The sequence below is a fragment of the Malaya genurostris genome, chromosome 3 (assembly GCF_030247185.1).
Source record: "Malaya genurostris strain Urasoe2022 chromosome 3, Malgen_1.1, whole genome shotgun sequence".
Classification (NCBI taxonomy): Eukaryota; Metazoa; Arthropoda; class Insecta; order Diptera; family Culicidae; genus Malaya; species Malaya genurostris.
The window spans coordinates 28410156-28428438 of record NC_080572.1 but is presented as its reverse complement, the minus strand read 5'-3'; the positions used below and the strand labels follow the sequence as shown (position 1 = coordinate 28428438).

The 18283-nt window shown below is 35.3% G+C and overlaps 1 protein-coding gene across 6 annotated transcripts in view; it reads right to left on the bottom strand.

Annotated features, from left to right (window-relative positions):
• The window catches only part of LOC131438665 (splicing factor YJU2), a 36242-nt gene extending 36056 nt beyond the window's left edge, over positions 1 to 186 (bottom strand). For all 6 annotated transcript variants that reach the window (XR_009230965.1, XR_009230966.1, XM_058608825.1 and 3 more), the window contains exon 1: positions 12 to 186. Coding sequence is in view for 4 of the 6 variants with exons in the window: in XM_058608825.1 (XP_058464808.1) it covers positions 12 to 35 (24 nt within the window). In the remaining 2 variants the exon portion in view is untranslated. The remainder of the gene's footprint in view (positions 1 to 11) is intronic.
• Between the last annotated feature and the right edge of the window lie 18097 nt (positions 187 to 18283).

Below are 18283 nucleotides of genomic sequence, written 5' to 3'. Positions count from 1 at the left end.
TATTTATTTACATTGAGAACTTTACGCTCCGACATCCTCGATTGTTTAATATATGTGTAGTGAAATCAGACGAAACTGCAAACAGTCCGAGTATATAAATTACTGGATAAAACTGCTACTCAAACAAAAATACTGAACAAGATGTACAATAAATACTTTTACCAAGGTGCAAACACAAAATGGTAAATAAACACTACACTGAAATGAAAATCTTATTTATATTCATTAGATTTGTCATATAAAAAATATGCAGAATATAATTCATAGAAATTATATGGAAACTTATAATCTTTATTTAATGTGTACGTCAAATCTAAATGGACGTTATCATAATGAAAGTTATAAAAATATCCCATATAATTTATATGGAAATCCTATGAAAGTCGTGAATAGTTGTGTCCTCGATATTCATCAACTGCTCCAGACCATTTTTTTAGGAAGTTCCGCATCTCAATGTAATTTTAAATCGCTGACAAGACAGCTCATCCAACTTCGTTCAAGGATATGCGTTAACGGACCATGAAATATATATCCGGTACATTTCATTACTCTATCTGTCCAGTAAGATTCATTTTTTTTAATTTTCAGTCTCGGGATCTCACTAGTCTTTCGCAAATATCATGAGATGCTCCCTTACCGAATGGAATACTAGTAAAGCTTGAATCCTCAAAGAAAAGTATCCATTGAAAGTTATATATATATATATATATATATATATATATATATATATATATATATATATATATATATATATATATATATATATATATATATATATATGTATATATATATATATATATATATATATATATATATATATATATATATATATATATATATATATATATATATATATATATATATATTTAAATAAATAAATTCGAAGTGAATATAATATGCGCTTCATAAATTGTTCCAATGTATGTTGTGCGGATATCTAGTAATGGTTATAAGACGCGCCAATAAATTTGACTCAGACTGGAAATTTCATTCGTTATATGGAAACCCTATAAAAATAACATTAAGAAGAGTTTTATGTTTCATGAGATTATCTCATATATTTGACATGATGTTGAACACATTTTGTAACTATTATTGGAAATGCTAATAGTGCAAAATCATTATAATATCATATAATGTGAAAAAGAAAATTTAGCTCAGTGTATGACCAGGGCAGAGATGCCAGGTAAAAATTTCAAATATCTGCAGATAGCGTCTGTAAATCTGAAAAAAAAATCTGCAGTCAGCAAGTATGTCTTGTTGGCAGCAATTTCTCTATAAAGTATGACACGCAAAACTGACTTGGCGAGCTAAAATTTCAAAATTTTTTCGGTAAATATAGACGAAAGTCTGCGAGAATACCCCAAATCTGCAGACTTACAGACAAATCTGCAGACCTGGCATCTCTGACTATGACCAGGGTTACCATATTCACAGATTTTTCTAAACAACTACAGATTTTTTCATTTATTTTGCTAATCAGATTCTGCGTCACAGTATAACAATTTCCAAAATTCACAGATTTGAACTGATTCTCTACAATATTTCACAACAGAGAGATTTCTAAATTGACAGCGCAAAGAAAAAAAACGGTTCTTGACAAATTTAAAACTATAGCATGCGTCAAAGATGATAAAGAGATTTTTGAAGTTTAATTCCAGATTTTGAAATGGCACCTCTTACCAGCGATGCCAGAAGTTAAGTGCCATTTCAGTAGATTGATTTTTCTCGGAAACTCTCCCGGTAGAAAGCTTTTTGTTTTTTTTTTGCTCGCCAGATAAGACTAGTTCCCGTAGTTCTCCGTTGATAAATTCAAATTTCCGTAGGAAAAATTCAATTTCCGTAGATTTTATCTACGAATCCGTAGGTCCATATTAGAGTGCCTATAACCAAAGTGACGATATCTCATCCGTAATGTTGGCAACAATTCAAAACATTCCATTAGCTTTACATTGAATTGACAGGTCGTTTGCTCGTTTGGAACTAGTAGTTGTCATTCCAAACGAACAGCTGTCGCCACTCTGATTATAGTCACTCTAGTCCATATAATATATTCAAATCCGTAGATCTACGAAAATTTCTGTTGATCTGACATCGCTGGCTATGACTGTGATTCCCTGATGCAGCATTGCCAGATCATATTTACAAAATCCTGTATTTGTCGCAAAAATCTATCTGTACACGCTCATTCAATGTTACTCTCAAGTGAGTAATTTGTACTCACTGTTGCTCATTTAGTTCAAGTGTCAAAAAGTGAGTAATATTGATTTAGGAGAATGAGTAACTTCGACTCAGTTTCTAAATCGACAGCAAGTTTTACTCACAGAGGTTTGAAAACGTTGTGTAAAAATTTTCGTTCAATGAATTTTTCCCTTTGTCGAAGGCGGAACTTTTCCCTTTGTCGGAAGCAGTACCAAATTAAAAGGGCACGTTAATAATTCGCGCAGGTTGCAGACGATAAGAAAGTGTTCAGTCATATAGCAAGTATTTTATTTAATTTTTCTATATAAGAATACATCAGAGCATTTCTACGAATGCTGTACAAAATGCCAGTACGTGGGCAACGTAGGAAGGCAGACGGATCCTTTCCAATGGCCGATGAACAGGTAGCGGCTTCCTTCATTCGTTGGATAGAAGTAAGTCAGTATTTGTTTATAGCAAAGAATTCCTTATTCGAATCCCTTATTCAATTCGAATGATATTGAGTCATATTTACTCACTCGAGCTAATTTTACCATTTGTAGCATTGAGTAAATGTTACTCAGAAATCGACAAATACCGTATTTACTCAAAAGTGAGTAAACAGGGTTATATAGAGAAGTTCCACTTTTAACGACAGTGAGTGAAATTGTACTCACTTTAGAGTAACATTGAACGAGCGTGTATCAGAAAAACTCTGCCTAAGGCATGAAAAAAGAGGTCACACGACAACCTTTTCTCATGCCTATTCAAGCAAAAACCCAAAATCGGTGTTTATCTGTATGATCCGCGTATTATCGATATTTTAGGAGAACATATAGCTGCCTTTACACGTAACAATATTATTGTCAATCCAAAGTATTGTCAATACCAACAATCCAATTGGTTTGATAACTAGAGTCCGAGTTTTTCGAGAAATTCAAGTGTTTGGTGCTTTAAATATTGCAAATGAATATTAAAATATTGAGAGAAGAGGCCATTGCACATATTTAACAGTTTCTCTCTGGAGAGAAAGTATTGTCGGATTGATGGGGAGTTTTGATTTTTTGACAATATTTTCGTCAATCCAATGAAGTTTCCATTACACGATCAAAAGTATTGTCAATACTCCTTGTATTGACAATAATATTTTCTCGTGTAAGGGCCGCTTATCGGTATTGCAGTATGGAGGTCAAAAATCTGTATAGCGGCACTTACACGTGACAATATTATTGTCAATCCAAAGTGTTGTCAATACCATCAATCCAATCGGCTTGATAACTTGAGTCCGAGTTTTTCGAAAAATTCAGGCGTTTGGCGCTTTATATATTGCAAATGAATATTAAAATATTGAGAGAAGAGATCATTGCACATATTTAATAGTTTCTCTCTGGAGAGAAAGTATTGTCGGATTGATGAGCAGTTTTGATTTTTTATTTTCGTCAATCCAGTGAAGTTTCCATTACACGATCAAATGTATTGTCAATACTCCTTGTATTGACAATAATATTGGCTCGTGTAAGGGCGGCTTATAAATACCGAGAAATCGGTATACCCTAGGACAGGACCTGACAATTGTTAATCCACTTTTAGGACCCATTTCGGACCAGCTCGTGATTGGTTGAAATTGACATAAGCAAGTACAAGTTGTTGAAACACGATGTAAAATACCCTGGTGATCACGTTTTTCTATGTGTTAGTGCAGTTGTCATTTTATTTTGGAATAACAGAGAGACGTGAAGAAGAAAAAACATAAACAGATGACGTTCCAGGAGTTGCTTTTATGAAATTATTTAGAGTTGGTTCTGTTTGCGAAAATATTGACAGTGAAATGCGGTGTTTTGTTCCGGGATGTTTCAATCGTTTTCATCACCTGCATTTGAAATGCCACCCACAGCACAATCACTCCATTATCCATAATAACTGTAATAGATACCACAGTGCGATCCGCCACATCCTTCCTCCAACAAAATGAACAGAATCGGATGTGTGTAAAATTTTCTATATTTCGACGTTACCTTGCAAGCCCTTGAAGAAAAAATGTCCAGATTTTCAATTAGTGCCAAAGATTCGCCAGGCTGCGCGGCAACTGGAGTAACTTAGAAGTGAAATCCCGATCTGAAATGGTCGTTTGTTTATGTTTACATGCTTGAATCCCGGCGCGCCATACTTCATTTCGTGAGAAAATTACCAACACAACCAAACCTGTCTTACTACGCCACCAGTGTATTTTACGTCGTGTTGTTGAAATCAAGATTACTGCGCGGTGGTAGAAAAAGTGTTGTCAGTATCGTCGGTAACAATGTAGCTTGGTATTGGATATTTTATTTTTCAGGTCATGTTTTCAAAATTATTGATTTCAATAGGATTTAAGTTCAATTTGTTTTGAAATCCTGTCAATGCGAAAAGTATACGAGTACATTTAACAATCACTGGATGAAACAAAGAGAAAGCCTGAAATCACGAAGTGTGATATGGACGAAAATATTGATTATGTTGGTTGAGAATAGCACCCAATCTTTGGATACTTCTGTATGTTATTATTTTTCTCAAATAGAATATGTTGAATACTTTAGTTAATAAAGCTGCAAAAATTAATTACCCAAAATTGAGTGTTTTAGAAAAATTTTATTAAGCTACTTCAACTAAACGTTTTCTTGAAAACAAACATCTGATCAAAATGAATCCAGAGCTATATTTTTGACCGATATAACATTTGTCTAAGTGTTTTCAAAAGATAAATAATTGTATGTTATAAGGGGAGAAAGTTTTCAGAATGAATAATTATCTCTACTGGCAACATTGATCGCGAGGCATTTATTCTTTACAGCAGGGAGCAACCGGAATAAGAAAAATATTTTTCTGGTCCTGTCCTGTCCTAGGGTATACCTTGCAACGTTGCCCTGATAATAAATCTCGGTTCATTTTTTATTAGGGCCTACGAGCAAGTGACAGTTTCTCTTTGTTTACTTTCTCTTCTATTAATTACTAAGCGGTTTCCACGTTTATCACTCAACTCTTTGCATGAAATGATACCCGAAACTTTCGACTTTCAAACAGAATAGTGATATCAAAGAAAACCTTTTTTATCACATCACAATAATCGAAAGAGAGAGTGATTAAAAAGAAACTGTCACTTGCTTATACACCCTAATGAAAAATCAACCGAGAAATATGACAAAAGCATTAATGTTATACTACACTCAAATAAAAAATCACGTTCGATCCACTTAAAAACCACGTAAATGCTAAAAAATGTCAAATTGAATATTTTACGTGACGAAAATGAATGTTTATTTATTTATTTATTTATTGTAAAATCAATAGACAAGATGTGATCCTAATGAATAATTCTAATACTATGTAAGAATTTGGCCCTTGTTTATGCCGTTAAAGATTGAAGTCGAACTCAGATGACACTTGATTGAATGACCGTTGTAAGCCGATAATCGCACCGTTTATCCCGTAGTTAGTGCGGCGTAAGGAAAGCCGAAGAAAGGCGTTATTGCGGAGAGCTCGAGGACGAACATTGATGTTGACTTCACGGAGCAAAGTGGGGCAGTCGATCCTATCGTTCAAAACATCTGCTATCATTAAAGCACGCGATAGCTCCCGTCTTACTTGCAGTGTGTCTAGACCGATTATCAATCCGCGACTTTCATAGCTCGGTAGTTGATGAGGATTGGTCCAAGGTAAACGGCGAAGAGCGAATCGAACGAATCTACGTTGAATCGATTCGATTCTATTAACGCCATTTAGGTAGTGAGGGCAGTGTTGGTGATTGCTGAAAATTTGACAGAAGCTGATCGATTTTTATCTATATTGTATACAACATTTTCAATCCGGTAGAAGATGCTACAAGAATTCGAGTCTCTCAATGCATGAACCTCGAGAGAATTTTTCTACATTTCTTCGCTCCACTTCATACTCTGAGTATTTCATGGCCCTTAAAAAAAATTTCAGTCTGATAATGATCGCCGCTGTGTGGAATTTACCAAGAGAGAATCGCAAGTTGACAATTATCGCAGAAAATCGAATCGATGATTCGATTTGATGATTCTCATACTAGGTTGCAATATTTAAAAACCCTTGTGTGGAGCATCCGCATACATTTTCATAGACACAAATTATACAAAGGTTATATGCACATAGTTAGAATAAGCGGCAATAGTAAAATGATTCTATCGCAATTATCCACTGCCCATACAGAATCGGATCGCGAAACAAGAATAAGCGACCGTTTGTTGCTTCAGAGAGAATCCCCACAGCAGCGAGCTAACCTTTGATTCTCAGACAGGTCGTCGAGAGAAATTCGCTCTCGCACTGGTGTCTATTCTATGTTAAATGTACCTTGCCGGTTTTTTTGTTGTTGCGATGATTTCAGTTTCTCTTTGATGGCACTGATTCAATCGTGGAAGAGTTGCGAGAGAGCGTTCTTTGATACGATAAAAGCCATCCTTGAGTGAGGGTTCCAAACAGCTGAACAATATTCCAGAGTAGAGCGAACGAGTGAACAGTATAAGGATTGCAAGCAGTCCATAAAATGCTTAGCCATTCCCATCACGAATCCAAGGTAGCGAGAAGCTTTAGCCACAGTGTAGTTGGTGTGTTGCTTGAATGTTAACGGCTCGTCAAGAAAAACGCCGAGGCCCTTGATGCACGTCGATCTACCAATCATGAATCGCTCAATAAAGTATTCGAATTTCAAAGGCACTTTTTTCTCGTAAACGTACACTCAAAATAATATTCATATTATAGTTACGTGAAAAGTTATGTGAATATTTTCCACCCTACTTTTCACGTAGGTTTTAATGGACTGGCATTTAAAAGCAGTTTAATGCATAATCCAGTAAAAGTTACGTGTTTCATAGGTAAAATGTAATGTACTGTTCATATCACATTTATCTATCAGTTCATATCAAATTTAGATACCAGAAAATTACTATTTTATGTATTGGTTGAAGTCAAAGGGAGATTCCAGATTTTTATATAAATTTATGAAATGAAAAATGCCATGAAATATAAAACATTTATTCCAGAAAATTGTCATATAATTCCAACGGCTTAAAAAGCAACTAATAACGTCGTGGTATCTCAAATCGACAAGCCTTCAGAAATCGTTTATGTTGTCACTGCCATCCAACCGAAGCCGAAGTCGAGATCCAAGAACTCCCACAACACTACTGATGCAGGTTGAAGTCGCATTACATGGTTCCAGTGTCTCTAGCTTCATACCGACGGCCTGTTTGAAGCATTCGGCAGGAACGGTTAAACTTCCGGACTCACGCAGGCACTCGGTCCAGTTGAACACATGGAAACTTTCATACTGAAATGGTCCGGTCGATGGAGTAAAAAATTGTAATTAAATAATTCTTCTCGCAAATATTTACACTACTTACACTTCGAGGGTCACTGCTCGCCTTTTTCAAAATCGAGCTTTTCACACTGGAAATTCACGTAGATTGTTTGACGTTTGGTCAATTCACGTAAACCTTATGTGATGACTCTATTCATTTTAGGGGATGTTCGTATAACATTCATTTTCGTCACGTAAAATATTCAATTTGACATTTGAAACCATTCTACGTGATTTTTCAAGTGAATCGAACGTGAATTTTTATTTGAGTGTAATGATCGAGCATTATTCTGGATTAACAGTCATGCCCGCATAGCGTTTTGGCTACCTGGGCAACCATGGCCACCAGACGGGTACCAGAATTGATTCAGTGACGGTTGTCAAATCCAATTTGACAAAACAAAGTCGCCTGTATCTAAGTTAGCCGAGCGTTTTCATCTTCTCACCTTCGCTGAAAATGTCAAAAATTTCAATGTGGAAAATCCTGGTGGATACGGTTGTATCGTTTGAGTTGTATATCTGGCAGCGGTGAGGCAGTCGGTCACCAGAATGTATGCCAGCCATCTGGCAGCCATGCGTAAACGGGTGTGATTCAATTTGCACCAATCCGAAAAGATTGCCATTTGTCGCTGTAGAAACGTCGCATCCTCTGAGTTGCGAATAACACGGTAGATCTTGAGGTCATCTGCAAAAGATACGCGCGTTCCTTCCAGAGAAAAATTAACGTCGTTAAAGTAAAGCAAGAAGGTCAAAGGACCGAGATGGCTCCCCTGCAGAATTCCAGATGTTGCAACAAATTCTTCCGAAGCACAATCGTCAATGACTATTCCTGAGATATGATTGTATCCATCGAAAGACTTTTGTACCAAAACCAAGTCGATCCAGTTTTGCTATTGTGATGTCATGGTTAATTTTATCGAAGGCGAAGGAAAGATCGGTATAGATTACGTCCGTCTGAAAACCTTTTGACATGGCGTTGGTCACGTAAGATGTAAAGGATAATGGGTTGGTGGTTGTGGAACGCTTAGGTATAAACTCATGTTGGGAATCATCGATATACTGCTTGCGATGATTGAAAATTTTAGTATTACTTTTTCGAACAGCTTGGGGATAATGCTTATACAAGTTATACCCGGTAGTTGTTTATATCTCGTTTGTCACCCTTCTTGTAGACCGGAAATATGAATAAAGCTTTCCATAAGTTAAGGAATACTCCCGTAGCTAGTGACATATTGAATAAACGGCAAAGGGGGCAATTAACCCGTTAAATATTTCTTTCAGATGACTGCTGGTCAGTGTTCCTAATAGAGAATTCTGTCTTACTCGCACTCTTTCGCGTACGCTTATGAGTGACTCACAACAAGGTACATTTTGAACACGAGTGGTGTTTTCTTTTGGGTGCAATGAGTAAGAGTCAGTAGGAGTAAACACTTACTGCGTGTGGGTTACTGCTGCGAGTCAGCCCACAATCTTTCACATTATGTTAGGAATCACTCCAAGAGCGAGTCCACATCTACACACGTGAAGTGTGAGCACTCTTCCAGTGTACTGGCAGTGTGCTGCGCACGGTAGTTTTTTATTTTGCAAATCGAAGCTTATGCGAGCATGATAGTCGTTGGAGTGTGCTGCTGCTGGTGTATTTCACAGCTCCTCGAAGAAATAAAAAGGACTGATATGATTTTCACTAGCAGATGATAATATTCACATGTCGAAAGTCCAATACCCAATAGCAGCATGCAATGCAAATACAGTAAAATAACATTCTGAAAATTGATTACCGAGAAACACTTCGTTTTCATTCCAGGATTGTTTTACTCTCATGGTCTAATTGGATTAAATCCAATTAAATATTTAGTATGAATTTGACTTATAGAAGTAACAGGAGTTCAGGATTTTGCGCAGTGTTTGAAACAGCCCTTCGGTGAGGGGCTGGTTTGAACGATTGTTTGTGTTCGCTCTAGTCCTGTACTCCTGTAAATTCTCTGTACGAAAATCAAGTAAATAGCGGTAATAAGGTTGAAACTGTTGCATGAAACATGCTTTGTGATTAGATTTTTATTATTGTCGTTATAATAACGATAACGAATGGAACGCAGTAATGTCAATAGAACTTAGAGTTCGAGCGGGAGCGAAAGAGCGAGTATGAGTTTTCATGTGTGTAATAATCAAAGAATAAGCAACGGCAAGAGTGCGAGAGTGGAAGAGTAACGGGTGCAGTAGGAGTGTGCATGCTTGTCTGTACACGAGTGAGTGAGTGAGAGTCAAATGGAGCACGACTGAGGTGGATAATGTTTGATCGTCTCTAACCAGTTATGAATGGCGTAGAACACTTATGCGAAAAAAATGTGAGTGGAGCACGCTTACAGGAGAGTCTTTGATGTTTAGGTGGCACATGAGAGAGCAGAATGTGTGCAATTTGAATGAGTTTAGCAACACTGCTGCTGGTATGGCGTCTGGGCCTGCAGAAGTGGAAGCCTTAATACCAACGATTGCCGTTTGTATCGATTCCTCGTCTATATTGATCGAGTGCAATGTGCAATTGCAAGAGAAAACACTTGCGAACCTTTCCGAGAACAGCTGGCAAACTTATTGAGTAGGCGAACCAATACGATCTCCGAATTGAATTTGTGATGGAAAACCAAATTCCGTTAGAGAGCATGACAACAAAAACGATTTCTGGAGGCTTGTCGATTTGAGATCCCACGACGTTATTGTTGCTTATTTATTTTAATCCATTGAAATTTCATGCTAATTCTCTGAAATAAATGTTTAAACAGCTTTAAAATGCCCATTAAAACCTAAGTGAAAAGTACACGCAGAGAAAAATATTGTAAAAATAACTAAATTTGGGTTTTATACAACGAATTTTATTATTGAAATAGTGACAAAAGAAAATCTGGGTTGATATTGCAAATATTGCTACTTGAAACTACAAAACATGATGATTAATTTTCCTCAGTGGATTAGTTTGTTTCAATCAATATTTTGATAAATATAACATAGATTTTACTTGTGCGTTCCTGTCAATTTCTTGTCAAACAATTTCACAGTAAATTCAATTCGAAAAATTACTTTTAAATGAACGAACTCTAGTTTAAGTTAATTATTTTCAGCGCTTTAAATTTACAAATTTTTTAAGTTGAAATAAATGAATCTTAATTTGGCTATTTCTACTAACGCTTTTGTTTGTTATAATCACATATTTTGGTTTGGTTTGAAAAATGAAATGATTCCTTTTAAATTAATTTGCAAGGTAATTTTTATGTTACTTTATTTCGATTCATCCTCCTTTCATTCTTAAAATTGTTCACATTGAAGTCCGCGTATTTTGATTAGTATCCAATGTTTTGGTGCTTCATCAGTCCGGTCAAGATATCTGCATCAAATAATTATTTTAAAAAATGTGTTATTTAATACTATGCATTTTTTCAAGAATATTGTTAATTATCAATACATACGCTTGAATTGTTTAAAACCTCCTATAGAATTGAAGAAGTTTATCAGAACGCGCACAAACTTTATCCGCGAGAGCAGCAAATAAGGTCATAGATAGATTGAACCAATTTATTTCTTGATATAAAGGTATAACAGGGTTGAATCAACATAGACACTGCCGATAACATTAACTCAACTTTGGTTGACATTTAATAAATAGTTAGTTTATTTCAACAATAGAATCAGCCAAAACAAATATTTTATTCATTTGACTAGACAAAAATTTTGATTCAAATCAAACAGAGAACACTGTGATGTTGAAGGGAAAAATTAGTTCAAAACAATCATATTCCAGTTAAAAATCATCATAAATCAAATTTAAAAATCTACTAACAGTTTTGTTAGTTTAAACATGCTTCATTTCTCTGCGTGTAGGGTGGAAAATATTCACATAACTGTTCACGTAACTATAACATGATTATTATTTTGAGTGTAGAACTGGCTACGTCCCGCTTGTGAGGAATTCTGGCAACCGACCAGAGATGCCAGATATTTTCAGAGAAAATTTGTATTACCCTGTATAAAAAATCTGTATTTATCTGTATTCACTAATGAAATAAAATTTCTACAATGAAATGATGTTGAACGCTATCTCAACAGATTATGGTTAAAGAATGAGATATTCAATGAGCATTTATTTTTCATATCTTCTTAGTACACAAAAATATGTAAAGACGAAATTTAATATGAATGTTTTTACAACCACAATCAAATTTCAATTCCATATACTTTTCTAGATTTTCAAGTTGACATAATGTGCAACTTCAAGTCAGGTCATACAACTCTCAGGCCGCATACAGAATAAACATGAAAAGCTGAATCGAGCTGGTGGATGGCATTAGCAGACCCAAAGAGGGGCATGCTTTTCTCTTTTGGTCTGCTAATGTCAACAAGCCAAAAGGCCCTGCTAAGTCAGCAAGCCAAAGGGGTCCTGTTAGAGTGCAAGCTATAAATCTGTTCAGCTTTCCATCTGACTAGATTTAATTTACTGTAAGTGCATTACTCGCTTTGGTCAGTACCAAGTTTGGCTCTGCTTTCTATTGCTCACTCTGTCTAAATGTTTTTTATTGTGTTGATCATCAAATATCTGCACACCAATTTTTACTTCAATTTGTGATTTGTCCGTTGATTAATAAACTTTCATCTCGTCACTGCAATCAAATACTAAAAGATAGCTCAAACAAAAACAGTTCATTTTTTCTTTTCTAACTTCTTGTGAAATCTGTATTAAATTTAGGAAATCTGAATAAGGTAGCGCTTCGCCGTGGTCAGGTCGAAGCAAGACAACTCACTGCTTCCTCTTGCTTTGTCGCCGAAATTTCACCCTAAATTGCAAATATCTAAAATACTAACCCGATTCACGAAAAACCAAAAACATACGATTGTTGGTAAATGATTTTACTATGCATTTGGCGAAAAATATCAGTTAGAAAGCTTATCTTTCGCGAGATTTCGTGCGAGTTTTGTTAAAATTTGGTTTTCTTTTTTCCTTTTCTCGCTATAAACAACTCGCATATGTAGGGATGTGCTACGTTTTCAACAAAGCGTCAAAGCTAGTAGCGATGAAAATCATTACTGATTTCTGGTTCTACTGAAACATGAATAGAAATTGTTTTACAAAGTAGTAACACTTACTTACATTTTCTACTCATCTATATTCAACGTTTACGCAGAGAGAACGGACAACGAAAACAAATGAAATATTGTTAGCGTCTACCGCATGTAGCATTTTGCACAACCCAATGCATGCGTTGACATTGTGTGCGTGCGAAAGAATAAGGAAAAACTCATTTATTTTTATAACTCGCACGAAATCTTTCGATAAAAATGTTTATCAGGCACAATTTATATACGAATCGATAGAAAAAATAATTATCTAGAATCGTATGTTCTTGGAATTTCCGTTTTCTTCCCCGTTTTCTCACAATTTTGGGTAAAGTGCGTGAAACCTCGGGATAGGCAGCGAACCCCCGTGACCACGGCGAAGCGCTACCATAAAATCTGTATTCTGTATTAGATCTGTATGAAGTTGTAAAAATCTGTATAATACAGATAAATCTGTATAAATGGCATCTCTGCAACCGACAGAAGGCTGCCTCACGATGTAAAATACCCTGGTGATCACATTTTTCTATGTATTAGTGCGGTTGTCATTTTATGTTGGAATAACAGAGAGACGTGAAGAAGAAAAAACATAAACAAATGACGTTCCGGGAGTTGCTTTTATGAAAATATTTAGAGTTGGTTCTGTTTGCGAAAATATCGACAGTGAAATGCGGTGTTTTGTTCCGGGATGTTTCAATCGTTTTCATCATCTGCATTTAAAATGCCACCCACAGCACAATCACTCCATTATCCATAATAGCTGTAATAGATATCGCAGTTCGATCTGCCAAATCCTTCCTCCAACGAAATGAACGGAATCGGATGTGTGTAAAATTTTCTATATTTCGACGTTACCTTTCAAGCCCTTGAAAAAAAAATGTCCAGATTTTCAATTAGTGCCAAAGATTCGCCAGGCTGCGCGACAACTGGCGTAACTTAGAAGTGAAATCCTGATCTGAAATGGTCGTTTGTTTATGTTTACATGCTTGAATTCCGGCACGCCATACTTAATTTCGTGAGAATATTACCAACACAACCAAAACTGTCTTACTCCGCCACCAGTGTATTTTACGTCGTGAGGCTGCCTGCATTCCGGCTGCTATCAAACTTGTCCTGCAACGTCATTGAGTATTCTGACAGCTCACTTACAACCACAAATGCAAATGAAATTGGTTTGTTTTCATCAGGAAACGCATGCATTAAACACGATTCAGACGATCAATCAACTTCGGTCGACGTCAAGATTAATTTATTACTATTTTTAGCCGAATATTACTCACGTACCCGACGTTAAAATGTTCTGTGAACTTGACGTAGTGTTTCTTCATATGAATTACCTACAATTAATGTTTATTTTCGGTAACCGTTCCATGCCGGTGATAGTCGCATGATGCTACGTGTGAATCGCTTTTACATATTGTTTTGTTTTCATCAGGAAACGTATTGGCCACCCATTTTTCACTAGGGCCGCGGTTCGTTTTTCACCGGGCATAGAAACCTCAATTATCTCGACGTACACTCTCATTGAACATAACTCAAAATTGAGTGACACATCACTCAAATCCATAAAAAGTGCACGTACTCTAAGTTACCATCTATCTACTTATTTTTGCGTTAAGGAACGAAATTGTCAAAACTTGCGTAATTTTTACTAAAAAAAGAAAAAAATTCAAATTATAAAAATCGCCACACGAAAATTTTTCAACTTCTTTGTATAGATGCCAAACAAAAACTAATCGTACGATATGCGTCAAAATTTGACAGAATGTGTATAAAAGTGTTGCCAACGTTGAGGGAATGAAAGTTTACCGATTGGACAAGCGCGGGAATTTTAAATTGAAAATTCCGGTTCTTTTTTTTATTATAAGGTACATTGCAGTTCAGGCACCAATTTGCGTAGGTTACTTAAAACAGATTAAAAACCGTGTTTGTGCAGCTTGATTCAGGTGATGATTTCAGGAAAATGAATCAAAATGTCCAAGAATGCTTGTCATTTTCTCCTTGTGAGAAATAACATTTGAAATTCTCTTGAGAGCAGGCAAAGAAGCCAAATTCTGTATCTGAAAACAATTTGTTTTTATTAATTTACATTGACAAAGCAGAATCATTTCATCGAAGAATTTTTAATAAGTCAATGAAATCGACTGGAACGAGCTGTCAGAGACTAGTTTCCTCGGTCTTTGAATGATCATTCTCTTGTTTATAGTCAAGGGAACAAGAATCATTGATAAAATTATTTTTGCTTCAAAATCATCTGGGATGGAGCACTGATCATTCGTAATCTGAACATGAACGGAGTAGTGTTCAATCGGGTTGTCGTCTATGTTCCGTTTCATTGCAATCAATGGGGATGACAATTTCTTGAATTTTTTTTCGGCCTTGCCTTCACAAAACATTTCCGAGCAACGCCGGGTAAATCAGCTAGTAATGTTATAAAACTATCAACGATAGCCAGACTCTAATAGTTTGTTGAGCATGTTACCTAACCTCCAATACATCATATAACATGTGACTGATGCTGAACCAAAGCTGGACAATTTTTTGACATCTTTCCCCTCGCACTATTAGCTGCGAATAATTCTGGACACACTGTACTGAAGAAGCGTTTTCCCTCCTTTTCAACAGGGATGCCAGGTTCACAGATTAATCTGTGTTTCACAGATTTTGAATTTTCTGCAGAGGTTTTAAAAATGACACAGATTTTCACAGATTTTTGAAAATGATCACAGATTTTCACATGGGTTGTGAGACCTTTTTTTTTCACCAAATTGATTTTGAACTGCTATTGGGGTACGGAAAACGGTCACAGATTTTCACAGACAGGTTTTGGTTTTGATCAAAGATTTTTGAAAAAATGACCTGGCATCCCTGCTTTTCAATGATGTATCATTTGGTGATTGAACCAGAGATGCCAGATTTTTTCATAAAAAATCCGTATTACTCTGTATAAAAAATCTGTATTACGATAGTCCCACGACAAAAGGGCCTAACTGTAAATTTTTGTTTACTTTCTCTTTTGATTATTACGGAGCCATAATTGCAAATTCTCTCAAATTTCCAATATAAATCGAAAGCTTGTAGTTTTACCTTGAATGTTTTGCGAAGAGTAAAGCGTCAAATATGAAATCAGTTCGGTAAATCGTGAAAGAAAAAGTAAACAAAGAGAAACTGTCATTTGCAGTTAGGCCCTTTTGTCGTGGGACGGTCGATTTATCTGTATTCACTAATAAAATTCAATTTCAATGAGCAATAATTCTTTCCATCTGTCTGTTGGAACAGAAAGGTAAAATTCCACAAAAGGAAAATCTGTATCAAATCTGTATTCTGTATGCGTATGTAAAAATCTGTATAATACAGATAAATCTGTATAAATGGCATCTCTGGATTGAACGGCGGAGCGGAAACTCGGTTTGTGTCAAATGATTATTCCTGCATGAAATGTTCAAAACGACGTATGTAACATTTTAGCTGAACCGAGAAAAGCTATGTTGAAAACAAATCACACAATTTTAAATCTTATTTAAAAATGAGTAATTGAAACAACTTCATCTCTTCACTAAATCGTCCAATTTGTATGCGTGCAACGTATCATAGTGACTAATTCACAATTTTCAACTACAAAGATAACTTTTAGGCAAAAACGACACTTACGTCGATTTGTAATTTGATCGTGTACATTGGACAGTATGATAGGTCGTTTTTTCGTGGTTGACTTGACACATAAGTCGTTTTGCTTCTGATAGTTACGTCGTTTTGCTTTTTCGTGGAAAACTATATTGTCCAGCCGAGCGTAGGGTAGCTCAATATGATAAATTGAAAATGTTTTAACATTTGCAAATTCGATATTGAATAAATTGGTGAGTCAATAGCAATTAAAATTGAGTAATTTTGGGCATTCACAACGAGCGTAGGGTGCCTGTATATAGGAAAAAGAAAATTTTTTGACTAATTTCATTTCAATGCTCTATTGATTAGTGAATAAATAGCATTTCGAAATGGATAATTTTTTACATTTACAGCGAGCGGGGGTGGCGCAATATGAAAATTTGTAAATTTTTGGATTTTTACTAATTTGATGTTTTATTAAATATTGATTCAAAAGCAATTAAAATTCAACAATTTTGGACATTTTCAGCGACCGTAGGGTGGTTCTATTTCAAAAATCGACAAAAATTGTATCTTAGACTAATTCGATGGTCTGTTGATTCTGGAAATAATTTTTTACATTTTATCGAGCGTAGGGTGGTGCAATATGAAAATTTGCATATATTTAGACTTTTGCTGATTTCATTTTTCATCTAATAGTGAATCAAGAGCAATGTAAATTTGATAATTTTAGACATTTTCGACGAGCGTAGGGTGGTGCTATTTGGAAAATTTTAAAATTTTTGACTAATGTCGATTCAATGTCCTATTAATTGGTGAATCAATAGCAGTTCCAATAGGATTTCCAATTAACAGCGAGCGTAGTGTGGTCCTATTTGAAAAATGTTAGTATTTGAATTTGCAGATCCGATGCTCTATTGATTGATGAATGAATTAAATTCGAATAGAATAATGTTATACATATCTTGTGGGCGAGGAATGGCTTAATATAAAAATTTGGGAATACTTTACCTTTTGCCATTTCAATGTTTAATAGATAGCAATTGGAATATTAAAATTTTAAACATTTTATTCGGTGATAAGGCAGATTTATATGAGAAATTGTGAACTATTTTTCCAAATCGGATGCTGTATTGATTAATATAAAAATAGTAGTGGTGGTGAACCATCGGATTTAAACATGCAAATCGTCGAAGTGCCTGTGATTTTGATTGTAATTTTTAACGCGCTATTGTTTTGCTCATCAACTGAAATAGAATTTAGTTTTGATGCTGTAGGTAGGCATTTCATAGAACCATAAATAATAAAACTACGCATCGAATAGAGCTCAATTGACCTTCGCCGATGGTCTGCCAACTGAATGGTTTGGTACATATTGCTCCGCCGAACAGCAAGCGAACTTTACCATGAACCGAATGAACAGCTTTTGCATATTTTCGCTAGAAAAACATTTCTAAACAAATATGTATAAAGCATTGGTGCTCGGTTCCCGCTTTATCGCTGGCATGAAATTGTAAATAGTTTAAAAATTACAATTTCTATATTAAGCCATCCAGCGCTCGCTGAGAATATCCAAAATTAACAAACGTCGCTCGCTCGCTAGAAACGTCCAAAATCATCCAATTCTACCTGGGCCCTGAAAATCTCAAAAATGAGCAATTAGTAATTGTAATTAATTTACTATTAAATGAAACATTTTATCAGCAAAAGTCAAAATACTTACAAGTTTTCATATTGCGCCATCCTACACTCACCGAAAATGCCCAAAATTATTCAATTCGAACTGTTATTGATCCAACAATCAACAAACCATCGAATTGGTATTAGTAAAAAATTTTACAATTTTTCGAATAGAAAAACCCTACGGTGGCAGATAATTTCCAAAGATTTTTTACTATTTAATAAATCATCGAATTAGTAAAAAAAATCCAAATTTTCAAATTTCGCCACTCTACGCTCTCTGAAAATGTCTAAAATTATCCAAGTTAAACTGCTATTAATTACTATTGATACTCGATGAAAATACCAGAAATTACTTAATAT